At 35.3% G+C, this 24,819-nt stretch overlaps 4 protein-coding genes across 4 annotated transcripts; 1 reads left to right on the forward strand and 3 right to left on the reverse strand.

Moving 5' to 3' along the window:
- Window positions 1-941: 941 nt before the first annotated feature.
- LOC147534282 (uncharacterized) lies at window positions 942-2,523 on the reverse strand. Its single transcript, XM_086650112.1, has 3 exons — window positions 2,517-2,523; window positions 2,038-2,239; window positions 942-1,047 (listed from the first exon to the last, which is right to left on the reverse strand). Exons 1-3 carry the CDS (start codon window positions 2,521-2,523, stop codon window positions 942-944), a joined length of 315 nt encoding a protein of 104 aa, XP_086506238.1.
- Window positions 2,133-7,929, forward strand: LOC147534283 (Tetratricopeptide repeat (TPR)-like superfamily protein). Its single transcript, XM_086647063.1, has 2 exons — window positions 2,133-5,831; window positions 7,109-7,929. The coding sequence occupies exon 1, from the start codon at window positions 3,302-3,304 to the stop codon at window positions 5,321-5,323; it is 2,022 nt and encodes a 673-aa protein (XP_086503189.1). The 5' UTR covers window positions 2,133-3,301; the 3' UTR covers window positions 5,324-5,831; window positions 7,109-7,929.
- LOC147534284 (BTB/POZ domain-containing protein POB1-like) lies at window positions 7,862-11,536 on the reverse strand. The gene is made up of 5 exons (XM_086647064.1): window positions 10,395-11,536; window positions 9,849-9,970; window positions 9,708-9,771; window positions 9,129-9,408; window positions 7,862-8,856 (listed from the first exon to the last, which is right to left on the reverse strand). Exons 1-5 carry the CDS (start codon window positions 10,432-10,434, stop codon window positions 8,022-8,024), a joined length of 1,341 nt encoding a protein of 446 aa, XP_086503190.1. The 5' UTR covers window positions 10,435-11,536; the 3' UTR covers window positions 7,862-8,021.
- A 9,831-nt stretch (window positions 11,537-21,367) lies between these two features.
- On the reverse strand, window positions 21,368-24,397 carry LOC147534285 (uncharacterized). The gene is made up of 4 exons (XM_086648122.1): window positions 23,767-24,397; window positions 22,883-23,015; window positions 22,655-22,789; window positions 21,368-21,593 (listed from the first exon to the last, which is right to left on the reverse strand). The coding sequence occupies exons 1-3, from the start codon at window positions 23,922-23,924 to the stop codon at window positions 22,733-22,735; spliced, it is 348 nt and encodes a 115-aa protein (XP_086504248.1). The 5' UTR covers window positions 23,925-24,397; the 3' UTR covers window positions 21,368-21,593; window positions 22,655-22,732.
- Between the last annotated feature and the right edge of the window lie 422 nt (window positions 24,398-24,819).

Consider the following 24,819-nt stretch of genomic DNA (forward strand, 5'->3'; position numbering starts at 1 on the left):
CGGTGTTAACTTTGACGTTAGGTCTAACTAGAGAAGGGAGAGTGTCTTATTCTGGCGGGGCCTTCTAATCAAAATAAAAGATTTGAGGGGCGCTTTTAAATGATGGACCCTTTTAACAATAACGGGGAGCCCCTATAAAATCTCCCTAGAAAGTTTGAAAAATGGGACGACACTGGGCTACGAGATTTCACCGAACAAAGTTAGAGAGAAAACCATGGGATGTCATCTGACTTTCCACGACAGATTTTAATCATAATTTCGAGCATTTAGGGTTTAGAGTTGACCATTGATTGATTATTATGAACTTATAATGTTGCTATATCATAGTCCACCGATTACGAGGGTAGTGGGTGAGGGGTGCCTTAGGTGCAACCCTGGCCCCTCACAGGACTCCTTTTTAGAACTGAGAAACACTAGCCATATAGCCCTGTTGGTACAGGGATACAATGAGTGCTCAAGAGGTTATGAGTTTGAGTCTTTTCACCAACATTATTTTGTATCACATTTTAAGAGATATTCTTTAGGGCACTCCAAGCTGTCTCGGCCAAGGCCCAATTTATACTCTAAAGTGAACGTATGGTCTCGCTACTTGATTAACTTGGGTCATTCTTAAGGCCTCTCCTAAATCAAAACTACCTAGTCCACAGTATAAAGGCATCCCTCTTAAAAAAAACAAGGATTGTCCATTGCACGTTATAAGACAGCCGAAATGGATTCATTCTTGATTCAATTCAAACAAACAAGATTTTTGTACTAAAGAACGAATCATTTATCACTACAGGAAAATCAGACGAAAATTTGAAACTTTCGAATGAACAATGTACACTATGTATTCAAGTTTAAGACCTGACTGCAGAAACAAGTACTCAATGCGAAGTAAGTTTTGAGCTAATCAGTATAATCCCACCATGTGAAAGCAGCAACTCTGAAGTTTTAGCTACTCAAGGTCCCCCAAGAATGGCATTCTCAATATCTTCTCTACTAAGAGCATAGCTGAACCACCTCTCCATATCCTTCTCTAGGTTACCTGGTCCACTCTTTAAGTACCTACAAAATAAATCACAGGCTAATATCAATTATGTAGCATGAGAACTATATGATGTCAAAACAGCATATTTTTTTTACTGCAAACTAAAAAGTCCCGATCCAAATTCGAGCTAGAAAAATTTGGAAGGTTTTGAGACACATTCGTGTCTGCCCTTGTTATGTGTTGTTTGTGCTTTTCTTTAACGAATTTCACTTGTGGATTAAAAAGTAAAACAAGAAAACCTCCATTCAGTATTGCATTCAACCCAAATCCGCATTGTGCGCAACTAGAAAATGTGTCTCCAATTGCAAGACTACACTGTTCATTTTGGATGAAATTTCTACAGCAATTTGAGGCATTTTTTATTTATTTATTAAAACCACAATATATTAATAGTGAAACCGATCCACAATATTACATGATATGAGAATTCTTATTCCTCTGAGAACTACATGAGAGTTACATAAGTAAAGTTCTACACATGACCTTCGAGCCTCATGAAGGGAAAGGAATTAAACAAGACACAGACTCAATGAAAGACCCAATTCCTCTAAGGCATCTCTGATATTAAGATGTGAACTCTTCGACCCAATTGAGTTCCAATCTGCAAATGTTTAGTTCTTTTGTAATAGGTTGATCTTTAATGGTATAGCGAGATTAATTCTTCATGGGTTTCATGTCCCATATCTTTTTTAGGGGTTCAAGCAGCAAACAGAACTCCTTTGGTCTGAGTTAAGAATTCAAACAATTTTCATTCTAATCAAACATATAATCATCAAGATTAAAAAACACTAAATAATGTCAAATTGTAACCGAATCAATAATTTAGACTAAAATAAAGAATAGCAACCCAATTTCATATAAAAGTTCATCAATGTTGAAAATTCATGCACAAATTACCATTTATCAACAAACATAAATTAAAAAAATAAACCTAGAAGTAGCAACAGTTGTACAAAACCCTAACAATTTCAAGTACGAAACACCATAAAGGTCAAATATTTACGAACCTTATATAAAGATCAGTAATATCAAGAGAAAGTTGAGCATTCCAATCTTGCTTCTCAATGAACCAAAGAGCTCGATTTTCTCTACTCTGATAAAACCCTAATTTCTTCAACCAGGCTTCAATACAAGGTAGACTATGAGAATACAAGGGTTTTTTCTTGTCTGGGAGTTTCTTAATCCATTCTTCCTCTGTTGCAGAGAGTTCTGCACCAGATGATTTTAATTGAATTAGGGTTTTTTTTCTAGTGGGAGTTAGGGTTTGAAAAGAAGAGTGGGATTTGGAGAAACGAAATGGAGCAAACGAGGAGGGAAATTGAATTAGGGTTGTTGAAGTAGGTGAAGAGAACAATGATTGAACCATATTAGGCAAGATTGAGATGGAGCACATTTCCAAAATTCAGTTTTTATTTCTCTTTAGAGAGAGTGAGAGAGAGAGAGAGAGAGAGAGGGAGCAAAATTTGGAGCGGAAGTGTGTGTATACCCGCCATTTTTCTTATAGAAAGAGAATAGAGGGGGGCTTATCTTCATTTTCTCACTGATAGCATATTTTCTTACACTCGTTTACACCTATTCATTGTTTCTCCTCATGGAAATAACCCAAAAGTTGCGGTAAAAATCCCACATGTGACCAACAACCTTTGGTTGGCTTTCAACAAAAAAAAAAAAAAAAACTTTGGTTGGAGGCTTGGAGCGGTAAGAGGTTAAGTCTTCTACGTTAGAGATCAAGAATTCGAGGCATGCTGAACAATTTAAAAAAAAAAAAGACCCCACATATGCAGAAATCAGAGGGTCTAAGGATCATCACCCTTCCTAAGAAGTTTTTTTTATAGGAACGCTTAGAAGTGTTGAAACAAACAATAGGACTCACATAGTAAGTCGTTGGTCCATAATACCTGGGGTCTTGCTCTGGCGTTATGTATTCATTATAATAATATGGATGTCATGTGATTAATTTCTAGTGGAAGCGGGAACCAGTCATGTAATAATTTTGTATAAGAGACGTCCTTTAGAGTTTTTAATGTTTAAGGGCAATTATGAGCATATTCAATCCTTACCGTGTATGATTTTTCATCCCACTCTTGTAATCCAACATTTTCCAAAAAAAAGGTCAGTACCTACAATTTTATGATATGTTATCAACACAATGATCTCTGCTATGTCAAATGGGACAATATTCCAGTGGGCATAGGACTAGCCAAGCTGCCCTATAATAACAAAAGTGTATTTTTCTTCATACATGTTTTTTCTTGTTTGGGTTCTTAATTCATGAGAACTATAAGTATCTTGAATGTACTTTCCCGCCACTTCTCAACCTATATCAAAATCCCCAAACCATCATTACTAAACAAACCAATTCTGACTGAAAATTTGTGCAATCTGTTCTTAGACAAAAACCCAGATATCTCAACCTTGAAAAAACTCCATTCAAAGATTATCCTTGATGATCATTTACATTCAAACCCATCTCTTGGCATCAAATTAATGAGAGCTTATGCTGCTTGTAAAGAACCCACTATTACACGCAACCTGTTTGATGAAATTCCCCACAAAAATGTTGTTTTCTTTAATGTCATGATTAGAAGTTATGTTAATAACCATCTTTATCATGAAGCACTTCTTGTTTATACTAACATGGAGAAGAATGGAATTCGACCTGATAATTATACCTACCCTTGTGTTCTAAAAGCAAGTTCAGGTTTAAATAATTTATGGGTTGGGTTACAAATTCATTCTGCAGTTATAAGAGTTGGGTTAGACTCAAATCTATTTATTGGAAATGGTTTAATTGCTATGTATGGAAAAACTGATTGTTTAGTTGATGCTAGGAAAGTTCTTGATAGAATTAATAAAAGAGATGTAGTTTCTTGGAATTCTATGGTTGCTGGGTATGCGCAAAATGGAAGATTCGATGAAGCATTGGAAGTTTGTAAAGAAATGGAGTTGGATAAACTAAACCCTGATGCTGGTACTATGGCTAGTCTTTCACCAGCTATAACAAATACTTCATGCGAAAATATTTCATTTGTTAGAGAGATGTTCGATAAGATGTATAACAAGGGTTTAGTTTCTTGGAATGTGATGATAGCTGTATATGTCAATAATTCTATGCCAGCTGAAGCTATGGAACTTTATTCGAAAATGGAAAGTAGTGGGATAGAACCTGATTCAGTCACCATTGCTAGTGTTCTTCCTGCTTGTGGGGATTTATCGGCTTTAATTCAGGGCAAAAAGATTCATGAATATGTTCTTACGAAAAAACTATGTCCGAATTTGTTTTTGGAAAATGCTTTAGTTGATATGTATGCTAAGTGTGGGTGTTTATTTGATGCAAGAAAAGTCTTTGATAAGATGCAAAATAGGGATGTTGTTTCTTGGACTTCCATGATTTCTGCTTATGGTATGAATGGTCAAGGTAGTGATGCCATTAATCTCTTTTCGAAAATGCAGGACTCGGGTTTGATTCCAGATCAAATTGCATTTGTTTCTGTTCTTTCAGCTTGTAGTCATTCAGGATTATTGAGCGAGGGTCGCTATTACTTTAAGCAGATGATTAAGGAGTACAAAATGGTTCCAAGAATAGAACATTTTGCTTGTATGGTTGATCTTTTAGGACGTGCAGGAAAGGTCGAAGAAGCTTATAGTTTTATTAAGCAAATGACGGTAGAACCAAATGAGAGAGTTTGGGGAGCTTTATTAAGTGCTTGTCGAGTTTACTCGAATATGAATCTTGGGCTTGTTGCTGCTGATAATCTTTTTCACTTAGTTCCCGAGCAAGCTGGATATTATGTGTTATTATCAAATATCTATGCCAAAGCTGGTAGATGGAATGATGTTACCACTATTCGATCGATCATGAAAGATAGAAAGATCAAGAAATTACCCGGATGTAGTAATGTTGAACTTGGTGATAAAGTTTATAGTTTTCTTGTTGGAGATCGGTCGAATCCACAAACTAAGGAAATTTATGCGGAGTTAGATCGTTTAGTTGGTAAAATGAAAGAAATAGGTTATGTCCCGGAAACAGATTCGGCTCTCCATGATGTAGAGGAAGAAGAAAAAGAAGGCCATTTAGCTATTCACAGTGAGAAGCTTGCTATTGCTTTTGTTATAATAAACACTGAGCCAAGAACACCGATTAGGATTACAAAAAACCTTCGTGTTTGTGGTGATTGTCATGTTGCTGCTAAGCTCATATCGAAGATCACCGAACGTGAGATTATTGTTCGGGATACTAACCGGTTTCACCATTTTCGTGAAGGGGAATGTTCATGTGGGGATTATTGGTGAACCCATAACGATTCTGCTCATGTTGGAATCGGAGTCTTCCTTCTACTTAATCATTCAGAGCCACATTGATTATTAGCTCAGGAATGCAGCCTTATTGAGATTGAAGTTGCTCGAAGTCATAAATGAACCAAGAAACATAGGTACCAAGTAATCTGCATAAGGTGTAGGGAGAGAAGATGAATGAGTTTGAAGATCACAGGAGTCCTCCTCTGTCACAGAGGTAGTCACAACATTGAAGAGTTTCAAGTTTTGGGTTCAAAGACCTGCCAATCAGAACCCTGCCAACCTATCCCACATCTGATGGGGATCTTTGCGAGTCCGAGCTCAATTTTGGTAAGTATCGAATCTTTTTCATTGGGCTCGTGGAGCCCTTGTTAGGAACAAAACCATGCTACTGTTGGACTTGAGTCCGGGTGGCAACAGAAGAAACAACGATATTGACAGCCGTTGGAGTTTGGGTCGTCAGTGTTGAATATAAACCAATTGATTCATGTAATCAACATATTATGTAAGGCTGCGGCTTTGGGGAATAAAAAAAAATCTCCGGGGAATAAAGATTTACTCAATAAATATTAATTTAGGGACATACTTTTCTTTTAGCTCAAAAATTATCTTGATCAAACATTGCTCCCTAATCTTCATCTTCTCTCTCCCTATCTCTCTTATCTCTCTCTGCATTCCAACCTCGGCAACTTACAAAAGTAAAAACCCTAAAAAATGTTATCACTCTTCAAACTTCTACTCTTCTCTCTAGTGAATCGCTACAACAAAGGTTTAATGGAACCCCAAAATTTATTCTTTGAAATTCTTTCAGAGGAAGTAGAGAGGTCTAGAGAGAGAGGGAAGTAGAGAGAAAAAAGTATAGAGAGAGAGAGAGGGGAGATCTTTCAGACGAGGTCTAGTGAGAGAGGAAATTCTTTGGTCCTCTCATTGATTATGTAATTCCTTGAAAAAAAATTCATCAATGTGGAGACAGGTTCATCAAACGAAAACCTAGGGTTTTACTAGATCATTCACCCTTTGAATGCATTAATCATTTCCTCTCTGTCAGCAGATCTCAGATGTAAATCTGGATCTAAATGTTTCAACCTAACATATTCCTTTCACTTTTTCTTTCTACTCTACAGGCACACATTACCTCTCTCTAGATTTGCCATTCTACTTGTAGGTCTCTCCACGTGGAACCTTAGGTTAGTTTTTCCCATTTCTCTAAATGCAAGAATCAGATTAGTTTTTCCCTTTTCTCTCCGTAAGATTAGATTCTACTTTACCCTAGTCTTGGTTAGTAGGTCTCTTCCTAATCTTTCCATGTGCATGTTCTGTGATAAGAACTATTAAAACAATTGTAGTATGATGCATCTTAATCATCCCAAGTGATTGATAAGGATATTGTAGCCAAATGGGGTGCTCTGTATATTTTATTTACATGAAGATGATTTTGGTTGAAACATTTCATGTAGAGTATCAATTTGAATATATTATCGATTAATCTCAAGTTAATGAATGAATTCTTCCATTTTATGATGGAATGATGACCCTCCTTTAATAGATAAGAGAACTTTGGGTGGCAATGGTGGTCGTAATGGTGGTGATCGGGATGGTGGTGGTGGAAAGTCATGGTGGTGAAGGAGATAGAGAAGATGAAGATTAGGAGGCAATGTTTGATCAATTAAATTTTTGGACTAAAATAAAATATTCCCTCGGGAATGTACAAAAAAATATAGATTTCCTAAAGAATTTATTCCCCGGAGATTATTCTTTATTCCCCAAAGCCGCGGCCATTATGTAATCATCAACATATTATCAGTGGTTGCTGCTCAAAGAATAGATGTAGTTTAGATCCTAATTTAATATTTGCTTAGAATTTGAATCCTAATAATCCTTTCATAACATCAAAACTCATCATTTAGAGATTAGAAGATGTTACAGATTAGAAGATGTTATGACGAAGAACAAGCAACCAAGAAAAGTAATACTGAAAGTAAATAATCACATAACACAAGAGATTTACGTGGTTCGGTTTGTGAGACCTACTTCACGGCGAACAATGGCGCAGTGATTTTTGCTATGAATGAAGAACAAGGTACAAATATATCTCTAGGGTGTCAATTTATATAGCTCAGTGGAAACCCTGATCTCACCGCCTCATTGCTCTCTTTCTAATTCCAAATACATGGATACCCTTTACATTGATAACCGTCATAATAAGACTTGGGCAAACGTAAGCAAAATGGGTCGGGCCAAATGAAAACGGTTTCGCAAATTGGGTTGGGTCTTTTTCTACAAATATACATGTTTCACAACAAGATTTGACCAATGTTTCCCCAAGTCGTTTTCACAAACAGAAAGCAGCAGTTGTCTAAAAAGAAATGGAGGAGATAGCAAATTGGCAACACAAAGGGGTGGTGGCGTAGTTCGACCATCTCTTACCCCGATCTCTTTTAAATTGCAAGAGTCAGATTTTTGCGTGGTCCGCACATGGCTTTTTTTGTTAAGAATAATTTTCGGTATACTAATATTGTAATAAGGTTAGCGAACTCTAAAAACATCACCCATGTAAGCCGAGGAATTTCTTATACATTCAAAAACATGAAGAAGCTTTCACCATTTTCTGTTTCATTTGTATAGGTTCAAAAATTATCCTTTAAAAGCTCTTGAAAGTTGAAACAATGAGAGATGGAAAGAAAGAGAGGGAGATTCATTGTTCGATAGTAAGTTCTGCTCTGAGATGGAGGGTGTCATTGATAAAGTAGAGACTATCCTCCGCTATAAAAGTCTTCCATGGAATACCAAACACATTACGAACTCCAATTTCTTTCTCACTTGTAAAGGTATAGTTAGCCTTACACTTGCTTAAATACTTTTCAGTTGGCTTTGATCTCGCAGCAAATTCAAAATCCACAGCCAAACTAACAGAGTCCCTTTTCTTCTGTTGCCGCATCCCCAAGAACAAGCCAAAATGGTGAAATGTGCTTTGTTGATCAATGTGGCAGTGAGCTGTGAGATAGAAATCTTGTCCACCGAAGTCGAACGGCTGCGAGTCGACACACCCAAACGGGAACAAGTTTGCACATGCGTCCCGCTTAAGATCCAAGTAGACGACACACTGTTGTCGTGGAAATTCAAATTGTAAGACTTTCACGGGTCGTAATTTATATTGTCGTTCAACAAATCCACGATATGTGAAAGTAGAATCCTTGGCAGCTCGGATTCGTTGTCGGTGAGGAGCTTCGGCTTTGAAGAAGAGAGCCTCAATGACAGCCTTAGATAAGAGGTTGTCGGCAAAGTCGGTGCACGTGAGTACTTGCTCTAACTTCCGACAAGTCATGAAAGGGAAGCGAATTAGACGACCAAGACGTGAACCTAGAACTTCGCGTCTATCTTCTAGCTTTGGGTAATGGACTTCCGCCCACTTCAATATAAAATCAAATATACTATCTTCTGATGCAACTTGGAGGTCATCACTGGATAATACCGCTTCAATCCCAGCAAGTGGCAAGTTCAGGACCTTTTCTTGGAACCTGCAGATTATTCTAAGAAACAACATCAAATGCTTTGTCTTTTGTCGTTGTCAATTGAGAGAGAAACTTACGGAAAGAACAACAATTAGCAATCACTCTTCATCAATAAAATTATCTCTAAAGCACATATTGCCATATAATAGCAGTGGTTAACGTTCAACCATGGAAAGGTTTATAACAATTATCCATAAATGACTTGTAAGATGTAAAAAGAGTCATAACTCTTCACTATAATTGGCAAGAGTTAAATGAAAGTAATGAATTTACATAATATAAGTACTCACTTGTTAAAGTCTTTATACTGTGCAACAAGGTAATCTTTTGCTGCATCTATCAACGGTCGAACAGCTTCAGCCATTAAAACGCTAGAAGGAAGCTCCAGATAGAGCAATGCAAATTCAATAGTCATTGGCAAGTCACGTAGACGCTGGCCGCAATACCTCATGCACGAGTGAACCTCAAACTTGTCAGCTGCCATTAGCACATCAACTAAAGTTGGAGTTGTAGTCACTGATAAGGTATTACTATACATAAATTTCAGGATCTCCATGAGGGCAGCTTCCTCTGTTCCAAAGGGCAAACACAAAAGATTGTCATAATGATACTATTATTATATGTTTAGGAATGTGATCTTATCTCTATTAGGTAAGTAAGAAAAAGTACAAAGCAAAAAATCTAATGCCACTGGAACCTAGACATAATTTTCAAACTCAAAAGAGAAACCAGCTAAGGAAACAAAGAAGGGAGACCTAACCAACTAAAAAGAAAAATATATGTAAACAGTAAACGGCATTTCTCCTTCGGGACGGGAGGTTGAAGGATTACTATGAAAAGGAATTGGAAAGAGATAAAGTTTTAGTAACCTGAAGCATTGACTCGTAAAGTTATGTCGCGTTGTTCTGTTTCCCTCATGCCATTAGAAAAGAGCTACAAGATTGCAAAAGAACATGATAAGTAATGCAGGCAAACAGAATGAGTGTTAATTAGCAAGACTTCAGTCGTACCTTGTAAAAGAATAGACTTTTTGCCGCTAATATAGGAGAACTAATGTGTATAGTCTTAACCCTCAGCACTGTAGAACAATCCATGCTCCATGATGCATTATTGTTGGCCACACCCTCGTCACCTGCAAGAGAAACACAAAGATGAAATCTAGTGTATACTAATTATCTATATAATCTTATATACTTAATTTATTGATGAATGGTGCCTCACTTTTCTTATAAGTTTTGTAACCATGAAGAAAAAAACTAGAACTAGAAACCAAATGTCCTTTTTTTATGTATTACTAAATATATGTTTTACATAACACCTCTAGCGATCATTCGAATGTAAACGTTAGAGAGTTGTTAACAAGTTTATGAGACGGTCGGTTCTACCAATTTCAGAAGCAACATACACTCTATATCCTCTAAATATTCTAAATGATTATGATACTAGATATTATCCTGTATTTGTCAAATAGTTAAACAAGATTTTTATAGAATAAGTTTTAAGCAAACAAACTATTAACTATAAAACAAGAATACGTTAAGAAAAACAATACAAACCCAAAGTGTGATTCTTCAACCATTGCCACAGCTTCCTCATCTTAAAACTTACGATAAGTGGCCCTAAATACAGGGGTCAACCAAACCAATGTCACAAAAAAGTAATAAACATCATTAAGAAACCAATATTCGGAAAAACCCTAGAGAAGTATTCTGAGTAGCAGATACATTATAAATTTAACCAAGTCTTGACATAAGTGCAAGTAAAAATAAGATATTGTGGCATGTGGGTAACTAAGTTTTTGTCATAACTCTTTCAATTCAAGATTAAAATGGCAACAGGAAATTTGTATCATAATAAACAAGAACTCAAGAATAGCTAATTAGATTGCAAATAAAAAGAGATTAAGAACAAAGCAATTAAATAAGAACATAAGATGGACTAACCATTTTCCTTTCCAGTATCTTCCCTCTTTCTCTTTCTGGTTCTATTACAATCTTCACCATCTGATTTACTCTCTTCTGATAAACCAGAGATGATTTCGATTTTGAGTACTCGATCGGAAAACTTACTATCATTAAAAGCAAATCCAAAATCACAATCAGAAGAAGCACAACTACAATTAACTGAAACATCTTTTTTGTTGAAACAATTAACTGAAACTTGGGATTCCATGATTGTTTTTGGGTCAAATAAGTTTGTGTTCTTTTCTTTCATGCATTATCATCTCCCAATCACTTTGAACTTCCAACACAAATTAAACTCTTAAATAATTAAACAAATATTGGACACCAATATATAACATTCTGGTTTCCTAAACCTAATCAAACTAGAATTAACAACTTTTAAATAAATAAAATACTAAAATCTAAAATTTGGATAGTTTCTTAAAAATATAAAACTATTACAAATAAAAATTAAACTCTTAAATAATTAAGGTTATTAAGGTTTCCTAAACCTAATGAAACTAGAATTAACAACTTCTAAATAAATAGGAAAATACACAAATCTAAAATTTAGATAGTTTTTTAAAAATATAAAACTATTACAAATAAAAATTATCAACTAACTCTAAATATTATACTACTAATTCTTTAATTATTTCTTGCACCATATTCATTGGAGTTGAAATTCACGACCAACATAAACCCTAATTCCTTACTTCCTAACTGAAATAGTAAAAGGAAGATGACAATTCTACAAATTTCGTGGTGGCTTAGATGGAATTAATATGAGAAAAATGAAGTAGTGGGTCAGAACAAACTAAAAGAGATGAATAAAAAGAGATGTGGTTTCTTGGAATTCAATGGTTGCTAGGTATGTGCAAAATATATCTTTTGTTGGGGAGATGTTTGATAAGATGTCCAATAAGGGTTTAGTTTCTTGGGATGCGATGATAGCTAGCTGCATATGTCAATAATTCTATGCCAGCTGAAGCTATGCAACTTTATTCGAAAATGGAAGCTAATGTGATAAAACCTGATTCAGTCACCATTGCTAGTGTTCTGCCTGCGTGTGGGGATTTATCAGCTCTGGTTCAGGGGAAAAAGATTCATGAATATGTGGCGCAGTTGGCTAGCGCGTAGGTCTCATAGCTTAAAACGAGTAATCCTGAGGTCGAGAGTTCGAGCCTCTCTCACCCCACTTTCTTTTTTTCATTATTCAAATTACATGGGGTTTCACGATCACGTTTGAGATTTTGTTTAGAAAATAGTTTCCACTTCATGTCTGAAGGTTTCGGATCCAAATTCTATGAATAACAAATTATTTATAGGAAATATTTTTGAGTCCAAACCTCCAAAATATACAAACTGGGCTAAAGATGGATCGTTAGATCGAATATATCTTATTATAAGAAGTAATATGAAACAAATCCTTTCACTTTTCAATATAAAACATTCAAAATATGAAGAAGCTTTCACCATTTTCTGCTTCATTTGACATTTTCACATCCTCACTGGATTTTCCAACTAAATCGACCTAGTATGGTACAAAAATTATCCATCAAAAGCTCCTGAAACGATGAGAGACAGAAGGAAAGAGAGGAAGATCCAGTGTTTGATAGTAAGTTTTGCTCTAAGATGGAGGACGTCATTGATAAAGTATAGACTATCCTCGGCCATAAAAGTTGTCCATGGAATCGCAAACAGGTTAGGAATTCCAACTACTTTTTGATCTGTAAAGGTATAGTTAATCTACTACTTGTTTACATACCAGGAACGTGCGGTGCCCAGGGCAGGGCGCCCGCACTAGGCCCCCAAACCACACGGGCCCAAATCTTTTAGTTGTTTTACCAACTACTTAAGCTGGTTTGAATGTCAAATGTGAAATGGGCTATTAGGGTACATACATGTAGGGGTGTCAACGGGTCGGTTCCGGTTCGGGTATTTAACTATCCAGAACCGGAACCTATAAATCGTAACGGTTTCGGTTCTTGACGGTTCCGGTACCGGTACCTCAATCAAAGGATCCAGAACCGGAACCTTTAAAATTCTCGGGTACCCATCGGGTATCGGGTACCCATTGGGTATTCACAGAAGTATATCAAATATTTCTTAAAGTAGAAGAATTTGCATGAATCTAGTGAAAAGAAATATCATAAACGACATAGATCCTTAAATAAGCAAATATCTCGGGTACAATAATTGATGAGTATAAGAGATTAGAGATTAGGAGAATCAAGAAAGAAGAAATGAACCTTTATGTTATATTAACTCGCTCACTTTTGTGTTTTATAAATTAGTTTTCAACCAAGGAAAAGAGGATTTGAGAAATTTCATAACTTGGTGAGTTGGTAACTTGGTGAGTTGGTAACTAGGTGAGAAAAACCCTGACGTACAAGAATACTATATAATCTAGGGTATTTTTTCGTATTATCTCGGGTACCCATTACCCGTCGGGTACCCGGCGGATATACCCGATAAGGACCCGCCTCCTAGTCGGGTCCTTTCGGGTATACCCATTTAAGACCCGATTTCCTTAATGGATATAAAACCTATACTCAGTACCTACCCATTAAGACTCGGGATCGGTTCGGTTCTCGGGTAAACGGGTACCCATTGCCACCCCTACATACATGTGGCCGTGAGTAGTGAAGTTTCTCTTCACTATCTACTTTCCTTCTTTATTTCACATTTTCTCTCTCTCTACTTTGCTCTACGTATATAGGTTTTCTCTCTCTGCTTTCCTTTTTGTTCATCAATCAATTCATTATCTGTGTACTTTCTATAATTGCATACAAGTATAAGTAGTAAGTTACTTCTTTTTCTCTCCTTTTTTTTTATCACACAATTTCTTTCTATCAAGACTAAATTTCTTACTAATTTGAAAATATATTAGCGTTAATTCCGTTTTGGCTCCTGATTTGTGATCAACTCTCCGTTTTGGCCCCCATAAGTGTCCGGCAATTCGTTTTGGCCTCAAAATCAAATTTTCGGGCAGTGGTGACATCATCATGGCATAAGCAATAATTTCCTATACTCAAAATACCCCTCTGACCAAATCAAAAGTTGATCCTGAGTTGTCACATCTAATTATTTAATACTTTATTGTTTATCTTACCAAGACTTTTACTTTTTTCTCCATTAACTTTAACAGTCAATACTCAACTCCCTCCATTAGCTTCTTCATTTTTCTAAACTTCTTTCTTCACCAACATTAAAACTTCCATTAAAGATTTCTTAGCTTCAACTTCCATTAAAGATTTCTTAGCTTCATCTTTCTAAACTTCTTTTTTCACCAACAATAAAACTTCCATTAAAGCTTTCTTACCTTCAACTTCCATTAAAGCTTTTTTAGCTTCATCTTCATTTTTGTAAGTCTTTTTTGGTTTCATCTTTCGAAACTTCTTTTTTCACCACCAATAAAACTTCCATTAAAGCTTTCTTAGTTGGATTTAAACAACTTAGTTCCTGAAAAAATGATTGATTGGATACTATTAGGGTTGATCTCAAGAGTGAAAATCTAATAAATGTTTGGATCAGTTAGTATGGGTCAACAACTCAATGTTTATGTTTCTTACTCAAATCTCTTCAACCTAAAAATGCTCATTTCCACTCAAAATCATTTGAATATTTTTGTGAAAGATTTCATGTTTGTGGAGTTTTATGGATCAATTCAAGGAAGTAGAGAGATTCATAGGATTTCTTTGATGAAAGAACTTTGCTAAGAGATTAATGAAGGAGAAAAGAAAATCTGGAAATGGAGAAGAAGGTGTCTTGGGGGAAGGAAATGTACTTAATAATTAAGGAGGTTACTTGATTTGACAACTCAGAATCAACTTTTGATTTGGTCAGAGAAGTATTTTGGGTATAGGAAATTATTGCTTATGTCATGATAATGTCACCACTGCCCGAAAATTTGATTTTGGAGCCAAAACGAACTACCGCACACTTATGGGACCAAAATGCCGAGTTGATCACAAATCGGGGGCCAAAACGGAATTAACCCTTCTTTTTTGATAGGAGTAGATTTTGGCCTTATTTATTCGGTAAAATCGTCTGATACCATTAAAGTTTGATCATTCCATTAATATCTCTTTATTATTTAGTTTATTTTTCTTAAATATTTAAAAAGTAAGTTCATTGTCAAGATTGATTACGAATTTTTAACTAGTTATTTCACTTTACACTATAATTGGCAAGGACTAAATGAAAGTAATGAATTTACATAATAGAAGTACTCACTTGTTAAAGTCTTTATACTGTGCAACAAGGTATTGTTTTGCTGCATCTATCAACGGTCGAACAGCTTCAGCGATTAAAACACTAGAAGGAAGCTCCAGATAAAGCAATGCAAACTTGGAAGTCATCACTGGATAATATCGCTCTCAAACAAAATGAGTGTTAATTAGCAAGATTTCGGTACCTTGTAAAAGAATAAAAATTTTGCGGCACTACCAATTTCAGAAGCGACATGCACTCTATATCCTATAAATGTTCTAAGTGATTTAGCTGCCATATATTATGTGTCAAGTAGTTAGACAAGATTTTTATTTAATAAGTTTAAGCAAATAAACTATTATCTATAAAACAAAAATAAGTTAACAAAAGAAAATTCTTCAACCATTGCCAGAATAAGTTAAAAATATACGGAACAATCAATTAGAGTGAGATATTCCCCGTTGAACTGTGTTAATTTATCAAAATTATTATTATTAATAATTATTTTTAAAACTGATTTTCTTATATTTGTAAGTTTGATAATTAAATATTTTTATTAAATAGAAAGTATCAAGAATAATTTAAAAGTTTAGCAAAATTATTATTGATACTTATTACTTTTAATATTAATTTGCTTGTATTTGTAAGTTTAATAACTAAGTAGTTTTATTAAGTATAAAGTAAATAATAAATATCAAGAATAATTTATATATATTATCTATATTGAATAAAATACACTTGTATTAAAAATAATAAATATCAAGAACAAGAACTAAAGAAATCCTGATTAGATTAAAAATAAAAAATAAAAAATGTTTCTTCAAATTGTCAACCAACCTAGAAACTCTTAGGTTGTGTTTGAGAGTTCTTTCATGTCATATTTTGTGTAATTATAAATTCCGTTATTTGATTTTCAACTAACTTCCACTAGTATAATATTTAATTAAAAACTTGTATTTACTCCTTAGGTGTCAAAGTGACATTTGTAGTCTTACGTAGTCAAATGGGCAGCGCTTTGGGGAAAGCTAAATAGTTTCCGGGGTTTGAAATTTTAAAGGGAATATGCAAAATTTTAAAAAAATTTCGGGGAAACATATTTTATGGGGAATATGTTTCAAAATAAAAATAAAAAACTCTCCACTTCACCTCTCTCCTCCATCTCATCTTCTATCTCTGTCATCTCATCATCTTCACCGACGAAGGTCACCGGCCGGTCAATTTTCGGGCCGGCTACCTATAAACACTAAAAAAAAGAGAAATAATTTTTTTTAATGTTTGAAGGTCGCCGGTGAAGATGATGAGATGAGGTGGAGAGAGAGAGGTGAGGTGGAGATTTTTTATTATTCCCCCTAACAATTTACAAAATAAAATTGTCAAACAAAATTGACCAATTTTTGACCAAGTCTTCACACCCCGGAAACTATTTAGCTTTCCCCAAAGCGCTGGCCTAGTCAAATACACATATTTAGAAAATAACATATTTATCTTTATGGCATCAAATGACATTTATACCCTTATGTTACCAAAATTACATTTTTACTATTATACTGTCAAATTAACATTTTAACATTATGTTGTCAAAATAGCATTTTTACCGTTATGTTGTCAAAAAAAATTTTTTGTCGTTTACGTTGTTAGAGTAACATTTTAACTCTTCTACAGAACCAAAAGATATTTTACCTTTTTTTTCGTTGAACTCAAGATATTTTACCTTGATGTTGGTAAAATATATTATTACTCTTTATTTTGTCAAAATGACTAAAGACATGATATTTTACATCCCTTTCGCTGAATTAGAGAAAGAAGAATAGAGAGGGAAGGATGTTGGAGGTGATGGTAGACTGAGATGAGAAGAAAATTTGGGTGAAACAGTGGTGGTAGTGGTGATGATCGAATTTGTTTGTGCTGGTGATAGGAGACGGGAAAGAAGTTTTTTGTTTTCCTTTAGAATGTTGGCCCCGGAACATTAGTCAAAATTCTCATTTTTTCTTCAAATAAGTTTACCTCGGAAAATATTATTTTTCTCCAAAACGATAGCCATGTTATAATGAAATTAAAAAAGAGTATAATTAGCCCATTACTATCTCAATAGAAGGCAAACACTAATAAAATCCCCAGTCGATTAAATTTGGTTTATTTTTGCTATTTTGTTAGTTTAGGTGGGTCGATTTAGTATTTCAACTTTTGTTAAATTCATGTTACAAAATATGGCATTTACCATCTCTTTTCGGGGAAATCAAAATAACTTGCAGGCTTCATGTGAAATTTTAGTGATTTTCCGGAGACAAGTTTTAAGGGGAAACAAAAATTTTCTTCTTCCTCATCTTCATCATCTTCAACTCCAACCGCCAACTCCGACCACAACCACCACCTCCTCGACGGTTTTGTGGTCGACCGGCCACAAACTTTTCGTGGTCGTGGGTCGGGCGACCACGAATTTGTATTTTCTCCCTAACAATTACTACTGGTTAACTTTTTGACAAAGTCTTCGCACCTCGGAAACTCTTTTGATTTCCCTAAACGTTGGCACTTTCTTATTTGCACTCTACAGGGGCGTGTTTGAGGAGGTGCCACAGGTGCGGTCCCATCGGGCCCTCTCAAACTACAACATTTTTACTTTGTCCGAGGGGCCCCTAAATTTCGAACCAAATCTAATAGCTAGTAAAGAACTTACAGAATAAGCATGATGTCACAAGTTCAAAAACTCTTACTTAGTCCATCCGAAAAACAAAATGTACACAACTTAGATTCATCCGAAGAAAAAAAAAATTCTTACTTAGTCCATTTTGATTTTAGCAAAATAGAAATTTACGCTTTAATGTTGTCGGAGAACGGGTCCCTAATTTTATTTTCACACCGGGCCCCCGAATTCCCAGTCACGCCACTGGCACTCTATATTGCAACAAAAAAATAATCGGCATATATATTAAAAAAAAAAGTCAACTAAAAAATTACATGATTTTAAAAAGAATTTAATCTTTCAATCAGCAGTGCACTCATCAAGATCCCTAGAATTCAAGAGAAAACATAAGAAACAAAACAATACATTAACACAATTATTAGGGGGTTCAACATTAACATCCCTAGTAAGCCTTATTAGTTTCAAGTTAAAGATATCACAAATGCAGCAACTACTAGAGTACTAGACTACCATGAAAGACTTTATATCCCCCTTTTTCATCAATCCTACACTACACAAAAATCAATCACAAGCATCAGACAATTAGTTAGAATTTATAAACATAAACAGACACTTAAAAGATGCAATTAGTTAAATATTAGAGAGAGAGAGAAAGAGAGAGAGAGAGAGGTCATTGGAGCTCCCTTCAATCCAAGTAAGGAAAGAAGAAGGAAACATCATCTCCTAGGTCATGCCTACCATTAACCTGCGCATAGTAACAAATCTTCATTACGCAGTCAAGGGTTTTCATGAACTAGCAGACGTTAAAAACCCTCTTCCTTCCTCAGTTGGAATAAAAGGAGCTCCTTCGACCCTTTAACCTTTTTAAACTTTACTTGATCATAATTTTTCTAATCATCAACCAAGAACTAAATAAAACCCTAACCACCACCTTCTTGTGGTTTGCAAAGAGACCAACAAGTTTAAACTGTTGAGTGTAAAGTTGTAAGAGGAGATGATGAAGAATGGGTAGTGGAGTTAAAGATGAGGTTATGTATAAATAGGGAAAAGAAAGATAATGAAACCCTAAATTGTATTTGGACCGTTGGATTGAAAAAGAAAGAAAAAAGGAAGACAAAAAGGGAAGACAATATCTATTGAAGATAGAGAGAGAATCTTGGGAAAGATTTTCTCGTTAGATGAAAGATCTAGAGAGAGAGAAAACAAAGAGGTACTCGTGTCATAATGATAGTGGGGGAGGAAGTTGTTGGATTTGGGACAGTTAATGGCGGGTTATGACACAAGTCATTTATTAAGACAAGAAAGTACGTGCTATTCCAACGGTCGGATTTATTTGACCTCTTTATGAAAATCCAACGGCTATTTGACTGGTGGACTTGACCTGAATGATTTGGATATGGTATTGGTTTCAAAGGAGTTGCATACGTTCTATTGGATACAATTCAAATTTAGTAGTAGAATTTAAGACATTTCTAACCAAACTTAAGACATCTCTAACCAAAAGTTGTCAAACTAGATTAACCAAATTAAAAGAATTATGAAGACGTTTTTTAATCATAATGGGGGCGCTTTTAAATCTCCACTCATCGAGGTTAAAAGGGAAACATCCAACAAGAAACTCTAATAGAAGAGCTCTTTTAAAAGTGCAATTTTTTTTCCTGATCGAACACATAATATATGAAGCTCCCAATTAATTTTTGGTTAACTTTGTCCAACAATGTAACTAACAAAATTCCAATAAGTTTCAACGAAAAAGAAAATCCAATACTATAACATTGTTTACTTTACCCATCATTATCATTTGAATTAGAAAAATGGCACCTCCATTCTAAATTTATTTGAAATTTACCATTTCTTTTTTTTTGTTGAAGTTATTTGATATTTGCCTAGAAGTCTAAGCTTTTTTTTTTTTGTTGAACTATAGAAGTCTAAGCTTGAAAATGAAAAAACATATTGTTCGCTATGTGGACAAACAGTACCAATAGATTTGTACTTAAAAGGAGGTTACATAGGTCCACACGTTTTCACGAATCTACAACCCCGAACTCTTGACTAAGGTGAGTCAATTGTTCACGTCTAAAAAAATCATCTTCACCTTTATTATCACTTTCGCCTCAAATACCTTAGATGTGAGAGGTATATAAGAAAAATGGTGAGTGCATTTAAAATTTCCCCTACCTTTATACTGTAGGATGGGACTGGGCTGGAGAATAGAAAATGTTCTAAAATGGTAACTGCAAATGTAAGGAAATCCCTTCATTCATATAGGGGTAATTTGAGAGGCGCCCCAACAGTGATTTTTTAGCACCTCTCCCGTAAATGTGTTCTCGAAACAAGCTCTTTATATTTGACCTTAAAATCAGCTGGTTCAAACCCATTGGTTCAAAATATGAATTCAAAGCCCACTGATCTTACAAAAAAATTCAACCATTTCAAACTGACTTTGATCTACAAAATCGGTCAAACCCTACCAGCACTACTAAAAACACTTGAAATGGGTAGGGTCAAGCTGATATTGGTGCACAAAATTGGTTCAGCCCGACCAATTTCAATTCTATAATACTAGAATTAAAACCGGTTAAGATAGAACCAATTTTTTGCATCAAAAATCGTATTGGCCACAGTAAAATGCACAATTACCGTTGGCAGAGAAAGACAAATCTACACCGAAAGAAGAAGAGTAAAAATAAATGGGTATGTAAAGATGAAAAATAGGAAGAGCTGATGAGAGAGAGAGAGAGAGTTTTTAGAGAAAGAGAGAGGGAGTCGATCTGAAAGAACGGTTCTGAGACGACAAAGGCAAAAAGTGAAAAAAGAGATCATCTGTGTATTTTCGATAAATTAAGGAGCTAGATGGAAAGATAGTCATAAACTAGGGGTCGATTGGAAAATAACCCTTTTAATTTACTTCATGTATGCCTTTATATTCCATGTACCTTTCATAGATTTGAAAACAAGGGAAGAAGGAAAAAAGGGCTTTCAATCGACAAAAACAATACAAAGATACCGATTAATTTGAATTTCATGTTTCTTTAACACATTAACAAGAAACATATGCCCCAAAGCCATGAAACAAGGGGCCGAAATACTAAAAATTCTTGTTGTTGTGTTTCATTAATAGATTCAGACCACCTTATTACATGAACAAGAAGAATCAAAAGAAGATAAAGAAATTAAGGAAACATATGGAATCTTTAGGTACAGATTCATTTACATTTTTTAAATGAAAAGAAAACGAGGGAGAGAAATTAGTAGAATAATAATAATAATAATAATAATAATAATAATAATGGTGCTAGCTTTTTGTCTTCAAGATTACGCGGGGACGGCAATTTTTTTTATCTAACCCGTTATGCATTGTTTTGGCGTATACTATGTCAAACGTAATATGCATAGTCAGACCGATATTGCTCACGTTAAAAATATGTAATAGGACTCAACATTAGTTGGTCTAGCAATAGACTGAGGCTGAATTTCCAACCTTACCCAAAGAAAAGGGGGCCAAGAACATACACCTAAACGCCACACACCATTACAAAATCATCTAAAATATGAATAAAATTGTACCTCCTTTGCTCAGACTGGCAAGACCTACCGCAATATGAAAAAGACCTTATTGAATAACACGTGTTTATAACATTATTTGTCATGCTCTAATACAAGCGAGTGCCTTTCATGATAAGGGTGGTACTTCTCTGCAAAAGTTGCTTAAACGAGAAAACAAATCAAAGATAGAAGTGGTTCATGGTGTAGGTGCAAATTTATACAACAAAGTACTTCATTTTGTCTCACATTGTTTTACCTTCAAACTACAATTTTCATGTACTTTTGTGTTTTACTACATTTTTGTTAAGAAAGAAAGAGAAAGGGGGTTCAATTATCACCTTATCTCATCCATCCATCAAGGTTGATCAGCATTTTTGTTCTTTTTTTCCCTAGATTCCTCTTAGGACCACCTGAGATCTCCATAGGTGCAACAAGTTAGTAAGATTACTTCAGAGACCTTTTTGGTTGTCTGTTAACTCACTTGTTAACAATGTTAAAGTATTCAGATCAGCCTTTTCAAGACCTATATAAACCCTATACTGTCATTCATTAATTCATATCTTTTGCCATCTCTCTCTATCTCTCTATCTCTCTATCTCTCTATCCCTCTTTAACCATTAGAATTCCCATGGTTTCTTTGCATCTGGCTGTCTATTTCTCCTATACTTTTGTAGAAGCTGGTTGGTTGTATACTTGTATTATATGATCAAGATACATAATTAAAAACCATAGGAATCAATTTATACGTGTTGTTTTTTTGTCTTCCATGATCTTATGATATTAAATTTGAACTATATACATAGATTTATGATAGTTTGAAGTCGTTACGCAAAGCGAATTTGTGAAGAGAGCTTTCTCCAGTCCATCACGAATTTGTGAAGAGAGCTTTCTCCAGTCCATCACGGGGTGGTGTAAAGATTTAACTATCTGCCGGTTCATTCACCCAAATACTAAGTAAAAAGGATCACAAGAATCACCACTTGGTAAATGAGTGAATGACACGGGAGATAAACTAAATCTTTGACATTCCGTTCTTGGACTGAAGGGAGCTCCCGTCAAAGTTCCCCATCCATACCTGAACTTAAATCTCCATCTAGCTTTTAAATTCACTATAATCTGTTCTTTGTTTCACATCCAACTGATATATTTCCATATACAATTATACAATTGGAATTTAGGATGCATATGATAGACTAGTTTCACTTACTAGGTTAGTTAACGATCTCTTCATTGTGAAATTCATTTTCTCTCAATTGTTGGAGATATAACATGTAGGATTTAGAATAGTGAAGCTGTTACAAATTGCAAGAACATTTCCATTTCTAACATTCTACACACTTTGTACTTTTGTGATTAGATTTGGAAGAGCAAACAAATATGCATCATAAAAGGGATGTAAGAAGGAAAGAAGTTTATCATGTGGTCCTAATGTCTTCGAAGAAATTTAAGATGTGGGCTTGAAGTCTCTCACCTAATGAATACCAAATTGATGTTGCCTTTTTCGGTTTATTGGAAATGAATGTATAGGCTTCTCTTTTCCCGGGTTGTCTCAAAGGGGCTCGTAAAGGCCCAACATGTGCCCGTCAATGCATCTCATGGCTGCTACCTGCAAATTCAACAATTTTGTGAGGACCATCTTAATCAAATAGTCTGAAACAAGATTTAGTCATATGCTATAAGAAGTGAAATGATTTGTTACTTTTCCATGGATTTCGTATTTGATAGGTCCATCGAGCTCAGCTCCTAAAGCCATCAGTTTTGTTACTGAACTATTTATGTCAGTTACTGTGAATGATAGAAGTGAAGAGTTCTCCTTCTGCACGATATGGTCACTGTGAATCAAGAATTGAGTTGCTTAGTCAAGTCAAAGCAACAAACACAACAACGAAATTAGGAGTTCGTAGCTTTATCAACTAATCTAGTAATCTCTATGTTGCTTCATGTTATCGATAAACTCACATTTTTAACTGAAATTACAAAAGTTGGATTACATTGTTTGCACTCTATCAATAAAGTATGCGAGTTATTTCCTCTGTTTCATTTTCTTTTTTGAACTATTGATAGAGCCACAACATAAATGTTTCATATATAGAGAAATTCTATTCATCCCTACATTTTGGTCCCTCCCCCAACCCTCTGATGATGTGGCGACATATCGCTGGAGTATATTTTCTCACCATTCTCTCTCCAATTGCTCCACACTCAAGTGATATGTCGCCACATCGGCGGAGGGCTGGGGGAGGGACCAAAATGGAGAGATGAATAGAATTTCTCATTACTCAAATATTCTAGCCATGGGTCGATACTGTTCATTTGGACATTTTATCAAACACTATCAGCTCAACTAGTTTCAGTAACAACTACAGCAACCAAACCCCCCACTATAAGAAATGGGTATATAGTTATAACAAATGGAGGGTCAATTTATACAGATTGATTAAAAAAAAACTGGCAAGAAAAACCATTGAGATTCAAGTAAATTCTAATGTTCTAACTAGATCAGTATATGATTGAATGGGTGTTCATGGAAAATACAGGTGGAACAGAGGGTTTTTGGCTTAGAGAGAGAGAGAGAAAACCAGCCTTTTGGATTGCATAAGAGCAAGTTTGAGAGGACCAGATTGAAGTTCAGCCCATCTGAGAGTACAGACGTTGATACTGAAATCCAGCCCTTCCGAATAGAATTTAGCAGCTTTTGGGACGTCCTTGTGTAGTTGAAGAATCCATCTGAATGTCGCCATAAAAATTCTCACTCTCACTCTCTCTATTTCTTCAATAAGTTACCGTAGGGGTGGGAATCCAATGGCGCTATGGGTACACCTCCTATGGCCTTGGGCGTTGCGGATAGCTTATACCAAAAGCTATTGTGGTTAGGGGACGGGCTCGGACCAGGCAAAACTAAAAATTTCTTACAAAGACCGCCACGATAACTAGTCCGTGGTAGACATAACGGGTTTCAGATGGGCGGGGTTTCGGCCCACAACTTCTATCTTCAATAGGTTATGGTTGGTTCGCCCTCCCCCTCTCTTTAACGGTTAACGGGTTTCAGTTTGATAGAGGTGAGGGACGTCTTAGGAGGATTGAGATGAAGGTTAAACTTTTGGGGACAATTTTCTTCACAGTATAAATTCCCTTGTGTTGCACTTTCAAGGACACTTCATATGGCTTCTATTATTCCAGGCGTTACTTTTCGTTTCGACGACATCTCAAGTGTACTGAAATTATTGCGAATGTCTATCTTCTCATAGGTATTACATAATCATAATGACATCTTATTGATTTTCTTAATCTGTATTTTTTTTGTTTCTTCATGGCATATTAGGGTCCTGATCATCCAAATTAAGTCCCTACACAGTCCTTTCCCATTTGTCGACCACTGACCGACTAATTAAAGGACAACTTGAAGTCTCAAGGTGGGCTCTACATCTAGTCTAGCACTGTGACTGTTGTGGGTATTTTAGGTTAAGCTTTTCTCATCGTATTTTGTTTACTGTTTGTTACAAGAAAAAGTGTGGCAAACACATGATTGAGTAAGACACAAGAGTGACATTTACAAGAAATTCAGAGTCGTAATAAAGAGATCAAATATGTTGGTTTCATTGCGTTGGTTCAAATGTAACGATCTCAACTTGTAAC

This window comes from Eschscholzia californica, unplaced genomic scaffold, assembly GCF_041429995.1.
Source record: "Eschscholzia californica isolate CP2 unplaced genomic scaffold, dmEscCali1.0.p SCAF_6, whole genome shotgun sequence".
NCBI classification, from domain to species: Eukaryota; Viridiplantae; Streptophyta; class Magnoliopsida; order Ranunculales; family Papaveraceae; genus Eschscholzia; species Eschscholzia californica.